This window comes from Borostomias antarcticus (genome assembly GCF_949987555.1).
Source record: "Borostomias antarcticus genome assembly, chromosome: 19".
Taxonomy (NCBI): Eukaryota; Metazoa; Chordata; class Actinopteri; order Stomiiformes; family Stomiidae; genus Borostomias; species Borostomias antarcticus.
In genome coordinates, this window is record NC_140252.1 from 9,425,400 (window position 1) to 9,440,492 (window position 15,093).

The 15,093-nt window shown below is 57.5% G+C and overlaps 1 protein-coding gene across 1 annotated transcript in view; it reads left to right on the forward strand.

Moving 5' to 3' along the window:
* Positions 1-14,817, forward strand: part of tulp4a (TUB like protein 4a) — a 40,760-nt gene extending 25,943 nt beyond the window's left edge. Inside the window, exons 5-13 of the mRNA XM_084453796.1 lie at positions 4,288-4,395; positions 4,537-4,703; positions 4,897-5,121; positions 7,202-7,436; positions 9,198-9,342; positions 10,145-10,289; positions 10,386-10,479; positions 10,854-14,395; positions 14,644-14,817. Of these exons, the coding sequence (XP_084309922.1) occupies positions 4,288-4,395; positions 4,537-4,703; positions 4,897-5,121; positions 7,202-7,436; positions 9,198-9,342; positions 10,145-10,289; positions 10,386-10,479; positions 10,854-14,395; positions 14,644-14,760 (4,778 nt within the window). The 3' untranslated portion in view covers positions 14,761-14,817. The remainder of the gene's footprint in view (positions 1-4,287; positions 4,396-4,536; positions 4,704-4,896; positions 5,122-7,201; positions 7,437-9,197; positions 9,343-10,144; positions 10,290-10,385; positions 10,480-10,853; positions 14,396-14,643) is intronic.
* The last annotated feature ends 276 nt before the right edge of the window (positions 14,818-15,093 follow it).

Sequence of the window (15,093 nt, forward strand, 5' to 3'; positions counted from 1 at the left end):
CTCCCCCTCTCTCTCTCTCCCTTCCTCTCTCTCTCCCTTCCTCTCTCTCTCTCCCTTCCTCTCTCTCTCTCCCTTCCTCTCTCTCTCCCTTCCTCTCTCTCTCTCCCTCCCTCTCTCTCTCTCTCTCTTTCTCTCTCTCTCCCTCTCTCCCTTCCTCTCCCTCTCTCTCTCTCTCTCTCTCTCCCTTCCTCTCTCTCTCTCTCTCTCTCTCTCGGTTTTCCCTCTCACTCGTTTTTTCCCCTCCCGTTACATTGCTACGGTTGCATTGATGACTTCTCAGAGCCCCCCCTTCCCCCCCCCTGATGGTCTTACAGTGCAGTCAGAGCCCCCCCAGCCTCTGATGGTTTTACAGTGCAGTCAGAGCCCCCCCCCCTGATGGTTTTACAGTGCAGTCAGAGCCCCACCCGCCTCTGATGGTTTTACAGTGCAGTCAGAGCCCCCCCCCCTGATGGTTTTACAGTGCAGTCAGAGTCCCCCCCGCCTCTGATGGTTTTACGGTGCAGTCAGAGCCCCCCCCCCCCACCCCTCTGATGGTTTTACAGTGCAGTCGTGTCGTAAAGCTCAAAAGTGCTGCCTTAGCTGGAGCACTGATGATGCCCTAATTCACTAATTAAACCAGTCGATGGTAATTGATTGGTCCCTGGAAAATGATCTGCTTATCTCTCTCTCTCTCTCTCTCTCTCTCAATCTGTTCTCTCTCTCCCTCTCTCTCTCTCACTTTCTCTTTCTCTCTCTCAATCTATGTTTCTCTCTCTTTCTCTCTAGACCGGGGCAGCTAATGCCCGTGTTCCTGCTCTTTGACTGGCTGCCAAGTTTACACCAACACATGATCACGAGAACTACAGCACACTGCACACAACACAACACTAACATAAAACATTAACACACCCACACACAACATCACTAACACAAACACACCCACACAACACAACACTAACACAAACACACCCACACACAACATCACTAACACAAACACACCCACACAACACAACACTAACACAAACACACCAACACAACACTAACACTAACACTAACACAAACACAAACACAAACACACCCACACAACACAACACTAACACAAAACACAAACACACCCACACAACACAACACTAACACACCCACACAACACAAACACAAAATCAATCAATCAATCAATCAAGTTGGATTTATGTAGCGTTCATGATTTTCATGATACCCAGAACGCTTTACAGAGTCTAGTATTCATTCAGACACAGTCATGCCGGTGGTGGTAAGATACATCTGTAGCCACAGCTGCCCTGGGGCAGACTGACAGAAGCGTGGCTGCCAATCAGCGCCTACGGCCCCTCCGACCACCACCAACATTCATTCACATTCATACGTTGCATGTCTTTATGATGGTGGGGGAAGCCGGAGTACCCGGAGGGAACCCACGCAGGCACAGGGAGAACATGCAAACTCCACACAGAAAGGACCTGGAACGACCGGGATTCGTACACAGGACCTTCTTGCTGTGAGGCGACAGTGCTAACCACTGAGCCACCATGCTGCCCTGAAACACAAACACACCCACACAACACAACACTAACATAAAACATTAACACACCCACACACAACATCACTAACACATAAAACATGAACACACCCACACAACACTAACACATAAAACATTAATACTGCACACAACACAACATCATTAACACATAAAACATTAACACACACCCACACAACACAACATCACTAACACATTAAACATAAACACTGCAAACAACACAACACCACTAACACATAAAACACAGCCACACAACACATCACTAACACATTAAACACCAAACACCCAGGCCACAGCATTAGACATGGCCTGACCAGCCTTTACATTTAACATGGCTGCCCTCACCACACACACACACACACACACACACACACACGGGGCGGCTGCCCTCACCACACACACACGGGGAGGCTGCCCTCACCACACACACGGGAAGGCTGCCCTCACCACACACACACACACACGGGAAGGCTGCCCTCACCACACACACACACACACACACACACGGCAAGGCTGCCCTCACCACACACACACACGGCAAGGCTGCCATCACCACACACACACACACGGGAAGGCTGCCTTCACCACACACACACACACACACACACACACACACACACGGGGCGGCTGCCCTCACCACACAGACACGGGGAGGCGGCCCTCACCACACACATACACACACACACACACACGGGGAGGCTGCCCTCACCACACACACGGGGGGAGGCTGCCCTCACCACACACACACACACAGGGCGGCTGCGGCTCAGGAGGTAGAGCGGGTCACCCAACGATCACAGGGTCAACGGTTTGAATCCCGGCTCCTTCTGTCCACATGTCAAAGTGTCCTCTGGCAAAGACACTGAACTCCAAATTGCTCTCAATGAGCAGACTGGCACCTTGCATAGCAGCCGCCGCCATCGGTGTGTGAATGTGTGTGTGTGAATGTGTGTGTGTGAATGTGTGTGTGAATGTGTGTGTGAACGGGTGAATGAGATAAAGCTCTTTGGGAGAAAGTGCGATATAAGTGTCGTCCATTTACCATTTAGCACACATCTAGGCTAAGTAGAACATCGGTATCGATAAGTACGACTAGACCGATATACAGGACATAAGTTAAGAGACATCTTTATTGTCTAAGCAAGGTTGGAATTGAAAACTTAGCATGCAGTAGCAGCACTGTCCCCGGGAGCAGGCCGTCCAGAAGCAGGACGCCAAGGTTGACAGTGGACAGCGGAGGAGCCGTGTCTCCATTATGAAGGCTCTGTTATCTACAGCACAGCCCCCACCGTGACATTGTCACTTGTTTACACTGAGGGAGGAGATGGATAGGTAAGGTGAGGGGCGTGTGTGTGTGTGCGCGTGTGTGTGGACACTCGCCACCAACTAAAGATGAATCACTTGCAACAGCTGCCAAAGACACAGAAATGTCCTTGTTCCCCTTCACACACACACACACACACACACACACACACACACAGTCTCCCTCACTCCCAATCTATATTTATGGCCCACTCTGGAAATGCATATTGATCACCCCATCCTTCCACACCACCGCCTGCTCAGATGTTGGCCAGTGATCGCTTACAAATGTTCTGTATTTCCCACAACACAGTACAGCTCTAGTCTTAGACTAGGTCTACTATCGTCTTGTATTTTCCATTCCTGTTGAATTAGAACACCTGAACTTAAAGGACAATGCTAGTTTTTGACAACCTGGACCTTATTTACGACATATCATAAGACGTGTGACTCACCGAGATCACTTTGGTGTAGTTCGGAGGCATGTAGAAGAAATTCTACATGCGATGAACCGCTAGTTGTGCTTACATAGAGCATAGGCCTGTTGTGGTGGCCTGTTGTGGTTTTCACATGCCATGATCTTTCGAAACGTCTTTCGAAACGAAATAGCCTCCTCACTTGCTCCAGCTTGCATTCGCACAGCGCGCAATCGTTGCTCCAGCACGCTGTGCGCATGCGTGCTGGAGCAATTGAGGAAGCTATTTCGTGTCTAAAGACGTTTCTAAAGATCATATTACAGAGGCATGTGAAAAACAACACAACAGGCCTATGCTCTATGTAAGCACAACTAGCAATTCATCAAGACAGATTGATGAAAACAACCGTTTCGCGGCAGAAAATAGATTTTTAGAAACTGCATTCTAAGTGCCCCGACCACCACCATTACATGGATATACTGGCTCGCGCTGGATTTTACATTTCTTCTTCATGCCTCCGAACTACACCAAAGTGATCTCGGTGAGTCAAACGTCTTATAATATGTCGTAAATAAGGTCCAGGTTGTCAAAAACGAGCATTGTCCTTTAACCGGTCAGTTAGTAGGTAGTTAGTAAGACAGTTATTAGGTTTGAAACTGACCAGGATGTTTTTGTGATGTGCAGTTTGTTTCCTTCTGTTGTGCTGTGGTCTGACCTGGTCAGTTTGTGGTCATGTTGTGGTCCATGTCTGGTCATGTTGTCCATTCCTCCAAAGCGATCACATTGTGGTCCATGTCTGGTCATGTTTCTGTCCGATGTTCTCAGGTGTGGCCGCGTTGCGGTCCCTCTCTCTGTTGACGCGGTCGCGTTGCGGTCCCTCTCTCTGTTGACGCGGTCGCGTTGCGGTCCCTCTCTCTGTTGACGCGGTCGCGTTGTGGTCCCTCTCTCTGTTGACGCGGTCTCGTTGTGGTCCAGCTCTCTGTTGACGCGGTCTCGTTGTGGTCCAGCTGTCTCTGATCCTGGTCTCTCCCTCCTCAGTGCACAGCCTGAAACCGCTCCTGACCGTCAGCTTCACCTCCGGAGATATCAGCCTGATGAGCAACTACGATGACGTCTCTCCCACACTCATCCACACTGGCCTCAAAGGTACACCTGTGTGTGTGTGTGCCTCTCCCTATCTCTCTTTCTTTTGTCTTGTCTCCTTCTCATACTTTTCATTCCTCTGTCTGTGTGTGTGTGGTTGTGTTTGTGTGTTCTCACCCCCTCCCCCCCCCCCCCCCCCCCCAGATGTGGTGGTTGACTGGTGCTCCCAGGGTGACCTGCTGGCAGTGGCAGGCATGGAGAGGGCCGCCCTCCCCCCGGACCCCTCCTGCCCCGCCCCCGCCAGGAACGCTGTCGTGAAGTTCTACAACGTCCGCGGCGAGCACATCTACACACTGGACACGCCCGCGCAGGTGAGGACGCGCCCTGGCAATGCGCCCTGGCGACGCGCCAAACCCCGCCCCCCCCCCCCCCACACACACACACACACACCACCGACAACGCACGCACACGCACACACTCAACTTAATCACATCCCGTTCACATAACACATGTGAGCGAATGAGAGCTGGCGGTGATGCGGGTTGTGGCGTGGTTCCTCTGCAGCGCCCCGTCACCACGCTGTGCTGGGGCCACCGGGACGCGCGGCTGTTCCTGGCGTCGGGGCCGGCGCTGTACGTGGTGCGCGTGGCGCCCCAGGTGGCGAGCCTGCAGCTGCTGTGTCAGCAGGGCATCGCCGCCGCGCTGCGGGACGAGAAGGACGTGGCCAAGCTCACCATGCCGGCGCGCCTCGGGAACTACGTCTCCGCCGCCTTCACGCCCACCATCAAGGTAGCTGTGGTAACAACGAGTGTGGGGAGGGGGGGGCAGGGGTAGAGAGCTCCCATCGGGTAGCGCAACGATTCCGTCTGCGCCGATTGGTCCGTCGGGACGTGGGGTCAGGCCGACATCGCCGACGGGGGAGGGAGGTAGAGCGAGACGTTGGGGGGGAGGGAGGTAGAGAGAGACGTTGGGGGGGAGGGAGGTAGAGAGAGATGTTGGGGGGAGAGGAGGTAGAGAGAGACGGGGGGAGAAGAGGTAGAGAGAGACGCTGGGGGGGAGGGAGGTAGAGAGACGTTGGGGGAGAGGAGGTAGAGAGAGACGCTGGGGGGGAGGGAGGTAGAGAGAGACATTGGGGGGAAGGGAGGTAGAGAGAGATGTTGGGGGGAGAGGAGGTAGAGAGAGACGGGGGGAGAAGAGGTAGAGAGAGATGCTGGGGGGGAGGGAGGTAGAGAGACGTTGGGGGAGAGGTAGAGAGAGACGTTGGGGGGAGAGGAGGTAGAGAGAGACGGGGGGGAGAAGAGGTAGAGAGAGACGTTGGGGGGAGGGAGGTAGAGAGAGATGCTGGGGGGAGGGAGGTAGAGAGAGACGTTGGGGGAGAGGAGGTAGAGAGAGACGTTGGGGGGAGAGGAGGTAGAGAGAGACGGGGGGGAGAAGAGGTAGAGAGAGACGTTGGGGGGAGAGGAGGTAGAGAGAGACGTTGGGGGGAGAGGAGGTAGAGAGAGACGTTGGGGGGAGGGAGGTAGAGAGAGACGTTGGGGGGAGAGGAGGTAGAGAGAGACGTTGGGGGGAGGGAGGTAGAGAGAGACGTTGGGGGGAGGGAGGTAGAGAGAGACGTTGGGGGGAGAGGAGGTAGAGAGACGGGGGGGAGAGGAGGTAGAGAGAGACGTTGGGGGGAGGGAGGTAGAGGGAGACGTTGGGGGGAGGGAGGTAGAGAGAGACGTTGGGGGAGAGGAGGTAGAGAGAGACGTTGGGGGGAGGGAGGTAGAGAGAGACGTTGGGGGGAGGGAGGTAGAGAGAGACGTTGGGGGAGAGGAGGTAGAGAGAGACGTTGGGGGGAGAGGAGGTAGAGAGAGACGTTGGGGGGAGAAGAGGTAGAGAGAGACGCTGGGGGGGAGGGAGGTAGAGAGAGACGTTGGGGGAGAGGAGGTAGAGAGAGACGTTGGGGGGAGAGGAGGTAGAGAGACGGGGGGGAGAGGAGGTAGAGAGACGTTGGGGGGAGGGAGGTAGAGAGAGACGTTGGGGGGAGAGGAGGTAGAGAGAGACGTTGGGGGGAGAGGAGGTAGAGAGAGACGCTGGTCTGGGGAGAGAGACAGAGAGGAGGAGAGAGACAGAGAGGAGGAGAGAGACAGAGGAGGAGAGAGACAGAGAGGAGGAGAGAGACAGAGAGGAGGAGAGAGACAGAGAGGAGGAGAGAGACAGAGAGGAGGAGAGAGACAGAGAGGAGGAGAGAAACAGAGGAGGAGAGAGACAGAGGAGGAGAGAGACAGAGAGGAGGAGAGAGACAGAGAGGAGGAGAGAGACAGAGGAGGAGAGAGACAGAGAGGAGGATGGTGATGAAAGTACTGTTGATATCGGCTGCTGTCACTCCTGGCGTGTCAGTTAGACTGGGCAATCGTGGCAAATTTGGCAAAAACTGACATTTTCAACCTTGTAAGTATCTCTTTTGCAAGCTAAGCAGAGTAATCTGCCAATTCCACCGCACTGGTTATGGACAGGATGTCATACCGTATGTTACAGAGTCTGTGCTGTTCAATTTCAGCTAAAATACTCATCTTTACTCTCTCTCTCTCTCTCCTTATCTCTACCTCTCCCTGTATCTCTCTCTCTCTCTCTCTCTCTCTCCTTATCTCTCCTTCTCCCTGTCTCTCTCTCCCTCTCTCTCTCCTTATCTCTCCCTCTCCCTGTCTCTCTCTCCCTCTCTCTCTCCTTATCTCTCCCTCTCCCTGTCTCTCTCTCCCTCTCTCTCTCCTTATCTCTCCCTCTCCCTGTCTCTCTCTCTCTCTCTCTCTCTCCTTATCTCTCCCTCTCCCTGTCTCTCCCTGTCTCTCCCTCTCTCTCTCTCTCTCTCTCTCCTTATCTCCCCCCCCAGCCCCCCATCCCGGACCCCAACAACATGCGTGACTTTGTCAGCTACCCGCCGGTGGTCAGCGAGCGTCTTCACTGCACCATGAAGCGCACGGAGGACAACCCTGAGGTGGGCGGGCCCTGCTACACGCTGTACCTGGAGCACCTGGGCGGCCTGGTGCCCATCCTCAAGGGCCGGCGAATCAGCAAGCTGCGGCCCGAGTTCGTCATCATGGACCCCAAGACGGACGGGAAGGCCGGTAAGCGCTGGGGGGGGGGGGCGGGGGCGGGGTTTCAGGTCTCGTCGATGCACGCCCGGGAGGTTGGATTCGGTCCACGTATCGGGGGAGGGTAACGTTCAGCGACACGCCGCGTTGAGAAATCCTGTTCGGAAACGAGAGCGGTTTCGAAACGGAGCGCATTAGAATTCCGCCCTGCTGGGACCTCCTCCATGCTGGGACCTCCGCCCTGCTGGGACCTCCGCCCTGCTGGGACCTCCTCCCTGCTGGGACCTCCGCCCTGCTGGGACCTCCTCCCTGCTGGGACCTCCACCCTGCTGGGACCTCCACCCTGCTGGGACCTCCTCCCTGCTGGGACCTCCTCCATGCTGGGACCTCCTCCCTGCTGGGACCTCCTCCCTGCTGGGACCTCCTCCCTGCTGGGACCTCCTCCCTGCTGGGACCTCCTCCCTGCTGGGACCTCCTCCCTGCTGGGACCTCCGCCCTGCTGGGACCTCCTTCCTGCTGGGACCTCCTCCCTGCTGGGACCTCCGCCTTGCTGGGACCTCCGCCCTGCTGGGACCTCCTCCCTGCTGGGACCTCCTCTGTGCTGGGACCTCCTCCGTGCTGGGACCTCCTCCGTGCTGGGACCTCCTCCGTGCTGGGACCTCCTCCGTGCTGGGACCTCCGCCTTGCTGGGACCTCCTCCGTGCTGGGACCTCCTCCGTGCTCTTAAAAGGCTCCAGAGTTTTATGGGCTGCCGTGACTTTCCCCCCTTGACTGTTCTCGCCTCAGCTCCAAAGTCCTTGGACTGGAACGGCCGTGAGGTGTGAAGCGCACTCTTAGAAAATAGCTAAGAAAAATAATGTCATAGCGAGCATAGATAATGGACTGATACCCAGACGTTTCCCGGCATCACTTGGCATTGGGAAAGTGTATGTGTTTGTCACATAGAGGACTGGCCTTGAGAGAACAAAGTGTGTGCGTGCGTGCGTGCGTGTGTGTGTGTGCGTGTGTGCATGTGTGCATGTGCGTGTGTGTGTTTGTGTGTGAGGGCAGAGTCTGTGTTAATTAAAAGCTCCTTAATGGGGACTTTGATGGCCCCTGGGCCGACCATAAATCAGACGTGCCCCCCCCGCCCCCCCCACACACACACACACACACACAGTGATAAATGAAGCCGGCCGTGTAATGTATGCAGGACCATTCACACTTGAATGCTTCTCAAACAGCCTAGCTGGACCCAGACTGGATAGAGGGGAATGGTGAAGGAGGCAGAGTTTACCCCTGGATGCTAGTTTGGGACTAAAATAGGTGTAAATGCTAACCTGTGTTTGATGGTGGAAGTTAACCGACCTGGATTCATTCTAGAATTACTTGAGTAAAGTGTGCCCTCTACTGGTTGAGTGAGTAGTTACGCGGGCGTCGGTGTCCGTGATTAACAACATAGCTTTGTTATGAGCAGGTTCTTTAGAAGGTTATCCTTGCTACTCAACTTAACCCCGTGTAATCATAATCATCTCTCTCTCTCCCTCCCTGTCTCTCTCTCCCCCTCTCTCTCTCTCTCTCCCTCCCTGTCTCTCTCTCTCCCTCTCTCGCTCTCCTCTCTCTCTCCCTCTTTCTCCCTCTCTCCCCCCCCCCTCTCTCTCTCTCTCTCTCCCTCCCTCTCCCTCCCTCTCTCTCTCTCTCTCTCTCTCTCTCTCTCCCTCCCTCCCTCCCTCCCTCCCTCTCCCTCCCTCCCTCCCTCTCTCTCTCTCTCTCTCTCTCTCTCTCCCTCTCTCTCTCTCTCTCTCTCTCTCTCAGATGAGGTGTATGGAAGCAGTCTGATCTCCTCCATGATTGACAGCTGTAACTGTTCAGACTCCAGTGACATCGAGCTGAGTGATGACTGGGTGGGTAAGAAGTCTCCCAAGATCTCCCGCGGGACCAAGTCCCCCAAGCTGCCCAGGTAAGGACGCGCCACCTCACGGAACATGGGACACGCCTCACGCTCTGGAGGGACATGGGACACGCCTCATGCTCTGGAGGGACATGGGACATGTGTGAATGAGGCTCGCTTGATCTTTGGACAAATACTGCATGTTGGTTTTTTGTGCTGATCATTTTAACATTCATGATGCTTCTCACTGCTACTGAGATTGGTCCCTCCAAAAGTCTTTGAACTTCTTCATATAAATAAATGTTCAGTTCGATAGTGTTTATCACTGAGGTAACACAATAATGATTCAGCCTGGTGTCTGTAGCGACGTTCCCGGCAAAAATCCCAGGCTGCACAGTTGGCGGCGCGTTTGACATCAAACGGCCGTGTTGTGATTGGTCTGCCAGAGAGGATGGGCGGAGCTAAACAGCAACAAATAACGCAAAAAGAAACCGCCAGGAAGGGAAAGCAATCGTCTGCTCACATCACGCAAGAGACAGGTTTCACAGTGATCGCTGGGAAATTCAGACCAAAAACACACCTGCAATCCCCCCCCCCCAAAAAAAAAAATCATATGAGATTATCACTTTAAGTTAACATCAATTTCACAAGCCCAAGAAAATAAGCATGGTATGATACCAACTAACTCTGATATCTTACTCACTAGCTGTCCCATACATCCCTAGTGTCTCCTCTGCATGAATGAGAGCATGAATCTTGAATGTTGCGCTGCGCTGCGTTGTACTGCGTTGATTGGATTTCACTGCCTTAACCTTTTCTTTCTTTCCGTACACCTTCTCTGTAGAGACTTAGTGTGTCCCTTTACCAACAGGATCAACATCGACCCCCGCAAGTCTCCCAAACTGTCCCGCCCCACGCAGGAGCTGTCCCGCTCGCCCCGCCTGCCCCTCCGCAAGCCCTCCATCGGCTCCCCGAGCCTCACGCGCAGAGAGTTCCCCCTGGATGACATCACACAGGTACATAGCCAATCAGCAACCGCCGTGTAGGTTCGGTCGGCCGGTACGGCGTGACACCGGTTTGACAGAGGTTCTTGTTTTCTGTCCTTTCCGCAGCATAATTATCTTGCTCAGGTCACATCCAATATTTGGGGAACCAAGTTTAAGATTGTGGGTCTCGCCACCTTCTTACCCAGGAATCTGGGGGCAGGTAACTACCAGACAGCTGCTTCCTTACAGAATGAATGCATGTTTAAGACAGCTTAACACATTTTATTATCCATGAATCCCAATTTCATCTGTATAACAGAACCCCCCCCCCCCACCCCCCTCTTCCTCTCTCTCTCCCTCTCCCCAATCCCCCCCCCTCTTCCTCTCTCTCTCCCTCTCCCCCACTCTCTTCCCATCTCTCTCCCGCCCCACCCCCTCTCTTCCTCTCTCTCTCCCTCTCCCCCATCCTCCCCCCTCTCTTCCTCTCTCTCTCCCTCTACCCCACCCCCCCCCCCTCTATTCCTCTCTCTCTCCCTCTCCCCCCCCCCTCTCTTCCTCTCTCTCTCCCTCTCCCCCCCCCCCCCTCTCGTCCAGTCATTTATAAGACCAGTCTGCTGCACCTGCAGCCCAGGCAGATGACCATCTACCTGCCGGAGGTGCGCAAGATCTCCCTCGACTACGTCAACCTGCCCGTGTTCAACCCCAACGTCTTCAGCGAGGACGAGGACGACCTGCCCACCACCGGGCCGTCCGGCGTCGCTGACGACAACCCGCCGTGCACCGTCAACATCCCCATCGCCCCCATCCACAGCCCCGCCCAGGCCATGTCCCCCACCCAGAGCATCGGCCTGGTCCAGTCCCTGCTGGCCAATCAGAACGTCCAGCTGGACGTGCTGTCCAATCCCACGGCGGCGGCATCCTCCGGGGCGTGCGGTGGCGGCGCGGGGTCGGGGGGGTCGGACCAGGGTCAGGACGCGGTCCCCTCCCGGTACTCCAGCCCTGGACAGGTCATCTTCGGGGGGCTGGAGATGAGCCGGCTTCTAGTCGGACCCCCGCCCTCTCATCACCCACAACAACAACAAAGTCACCATCAACAACAACAACATCATCAGCAACATCTCCAGCACCAACAACAACAACAATTTCAGCAGCATCACCAACAGCAGCTCCAACAACAACTACAACAACAGCAACAACTACAACAACATCTACAACAACAACAGCTCCAACAACAACATCAACAACAGCTCCAACAGCACCAACAACAGCTCCAACAGCAGCAGATGCTGCAGCACCAGCAGATGCAGCAACAGCAGCTCCAGCAACAGCACATCCAACAGCAGATCCAACACATGCAACAACAACAACAACAAATGCAACAACAGCACCAACAACAGCTGCAGCACCAACAACAGCTTCAGCAACAGCTCCATCAGCAGCAACAGCAGCATCAAATGCAGCAGCAGAATCAACAGATTCAGCAGCAACTGCAACAAGTACAACAACAACAACAACAACAACAACAAGTACAACAACAACAGCAGCAGCAACAACATCATCATCAGTTGCAACAACAACAGCAATTGCAGCAGCAGCATCATCAAATGCTGCAACAACAACAACAACAGATCCAGATCCCTGTTCCCTCGGTATCGGCAGGCCAGGGGTTAGGGGCAACAGTCCAGCAGGTCCACCAGGGGGCGCTGCACATCCAGATCCCCCATCCTCCGGCGGAGCCGGCGGCCGACAGGGGCGGTGCCGGCGAGCACGAGCACCTGCTGAAGATCAAAGCCCCGCGCCCAGCACCCCAGCTGGCCGAGGGGGACACGGTGGTCTTCAGCGCCCCCCTGGAGCTCAGCAGGATGAACCCCCCACCCCCTTACCCGGGGACAGTGGCGGCCGCCGCCAACGCCGCCTCGGGGACGCCGGGGGGCAACGGGAGCACGCCGCCCCCGGGGGAGGCGTGTCTGAAGAAGGGCGAGTTCTCGCTGTACACTCCGGGCCAGCCGGCGCTGCCACAGTACCCGGCACCCCTGGGCTACGAGCGCATCACCACCTTCGACAGCAGCGGCAATGTGGAGGAGGTGTGCCGGCCGCGCACGCGGCTCGTCTGCAACCAGAGTGTCTACGCCCTCCAGACCCCCGGCAGCGCCGCCACCCTCAGGGTCACGTCCTCGTCCTCGCCGGCGTCCGCGTCCGAGGGGAAGAAGGTCCAGCTGCCCTACGCCTCGGCCACGCTCAACAGGCTGACCGTGCCGCGCTACTCCATACCCAGCGGAGACCCGCCCCCTTACCCCGACCCGGCCAATCAGAACGGCGGAGGCGGGCGGGGCCCCGGCCAGAGGCTGGACGGCGGCCTGATCCACGCCACCCTCCGGAGGAACAGCCGGGAGGCGGCGCTCAAAGTCTCCCAGACGCTGGACCCTCCTCCGAGAACGCTGCCCCCCAAGGCCAAGGCCGGCAACGCGCTGGCGGCCTCCTACCAGCAGAGGGTGCCGGCGGCCACCGCCCTCTACACCTGCAGCCAGTGCAGCGGCGGCGGCGGCGGGGGGGGAGGCGGCCCCGCGCCCGGGAGCAGCAACGGCATCGCGGGGGGGACCATCATCAGGCAGGACTTCCCTCCGGGAAACGGGGCGCCACACAGCACGGTGATCGTCCACTCAAACAGCACCTCCCCCCTGGCCTCGCAGTCCTCCTACAGCCTGCTGGGCGCTCTGGACGGAGGAGGAGGAGGAGGAGGGGGGAGCAGAGAGCGGGCCGACTACGTCAACTCCGCATTCACAGAGGACGAGGCACTGAGCCAGTCGCTGAGGCAGCTAGCCCTAGGCGGCGCCGGTGGCGCCGACGTCGTACCGGGCTTCGCGCTCAAACGCCCGCCGCCGTACCAGTGGGACCCGGCCTCCACCGAGGAGGTGTGGGTGCCTCAGGAGCGGACCGCTTCCGCCGCCCCCGGACCCCACAAACCCCCGCCGCTCGTCCTCGGCCCCGCCCAGCACCTGGACGTGTCCCGGCTGCCATTCGTCCTCTCGCCCAAGTCTCCCACCGGCGCCGCTGCCGCCTCCTTCCAGGCCGCCGCCGCTGCCGGCTACCAGATCTCCCTCCAGTACCCTGCGGGCGCAGCCTACGGAGGGGCGCTGCTCCAGGCAGCGCCGGGCTCGCCCCGCCCCTGCTCCCCCAAGGAGGGGGTGTCGTCGGTGCCCTTCCCCCAGCAGGAAGCCACCCTGGTCCTGCCCCCCGGTTACCCTGCCAGCCTCCCCGGCCTGGCCTGCTGCCCTCTCCCGCCCACGTACCCGGGGGGGAGCACTTGCGCCGGGCTCTCCATGCCCCCCATCGCCCTCCACACACCCTGGGGCACCTACAACCCCTGTCCCCCCGTGCCACTGCCCCCCAAGGCCTCCCACGCGGTGGCGGACAAGGCCCTCCTCTCGCCCCCGCCCCCCCCGCCGCCGCCCCCTCCCCCGCCCCCGGCCGAGCCGCAGGGCCACGGCGCCGGCCCACCGGAGGGCCCGGCCGCCGACGCCGGGGAGGCGGGCTTCCAGGAGGTCCTGTCGCTCACGGAGAGCCCCGTGCCGCAGCGCGCCGCCGACAAGTTCGGCCGCAAGAGCCGGCGGCGACCCGACGGCGGACGGGCGGAGGAGGCCGGGGGCGTGGCCCCGCCGGCGGAGGGCGGCAAGTCCAAGAAGGAGGGCCGGGCACTGGGGGACTTCAACTCGCTCATCTCCAGCCCCCGACTGGGCGGCCGCGACAAGAAGAAGCCCAAGGGCCAGAAGGAGCCGCAGCCGAAGGCCAAGAAGCTGAGCAAGGCGCCCACCGCCGCCAGCGAGTTCCAGGACAGCTCGGAGAGCGAGCCCGAGCTGTTCATCAGCGGAGACGAGCTGCTCAACCAGTGCCAGAGCGGCAAGAAGGGCTGGAAGAGCAAGAGGAGCCAGCGGGCGGCAGGCGAGCTGGACGAGGTCAAGTGCCGCAAGGCCAACGAGAAGGAGGACCGCGGCCTGGGCAGCCAGGGCTTCGTCTACGTCATGGCCAACAAGCAGCCGCTGTGGAACGAGGCCACCCAGGTATACCAGCTGGACTTCGGTGGCCGCGTCACCCAGGAGTCGGCCAAGAACTTCCAGATCGAGCTGGAGGGCAGACAGGTGAGGAGGCGGACCCTAGCCAAATGTAGCATAGGAATGTATCAAAGCAGGTGTGTTCTGATGCGGGTTAACGACAGTAATGTTGAAGTGCGTTGGAAGGCAGGGAAATGAATAATAACACAGTTTTAATATGACAAAACACTTTGCAGAGAGCTCAATAGGTGATGGTGGTTCGGTGTAGTTGTTTTCTAGGTAATCCTGCGAATGTTTGTACTGAGTCACTGATTGTACATGTTGTTTGTGTCCAGGTGATGCAGTTTGGCCGGATTGACGGCAACGCCTACATCCTGGACTTCCAGTACCCCTTCTCTGCTGTGCAAGCCTTTGCAGTGGCCCTGGCCAATGTCACTCAACGCCTCAAATGAGTGGTCCCGCCCCTTCTCGTCCTGAACCCCGCCCGGGATCTGAGCACCATCTGCTGGAGAGATACAGTTATTTAAGTTGAAGTTACTGTTCTTTATTTTGGAGAAAGATACAGAAGTCAACTCCCCCCCCCCCCCCCCCCCCCCCCCCCCCCCCCCCCTCCCGCGTTGAAAAGCGTAGTGGCACTGCACTGCACACTGCTGCCACCAGAGGGGGCAATAAGCATTGGCTGCAGGTGCCAGTGAGGGGCCTAGTTTGCCATGTCAGGCAGGCAGTAGTCCTACAGAATGCCAGCAGGGTCGTCGAGCTTCTGTAGTCGTCATGCATATAAATGC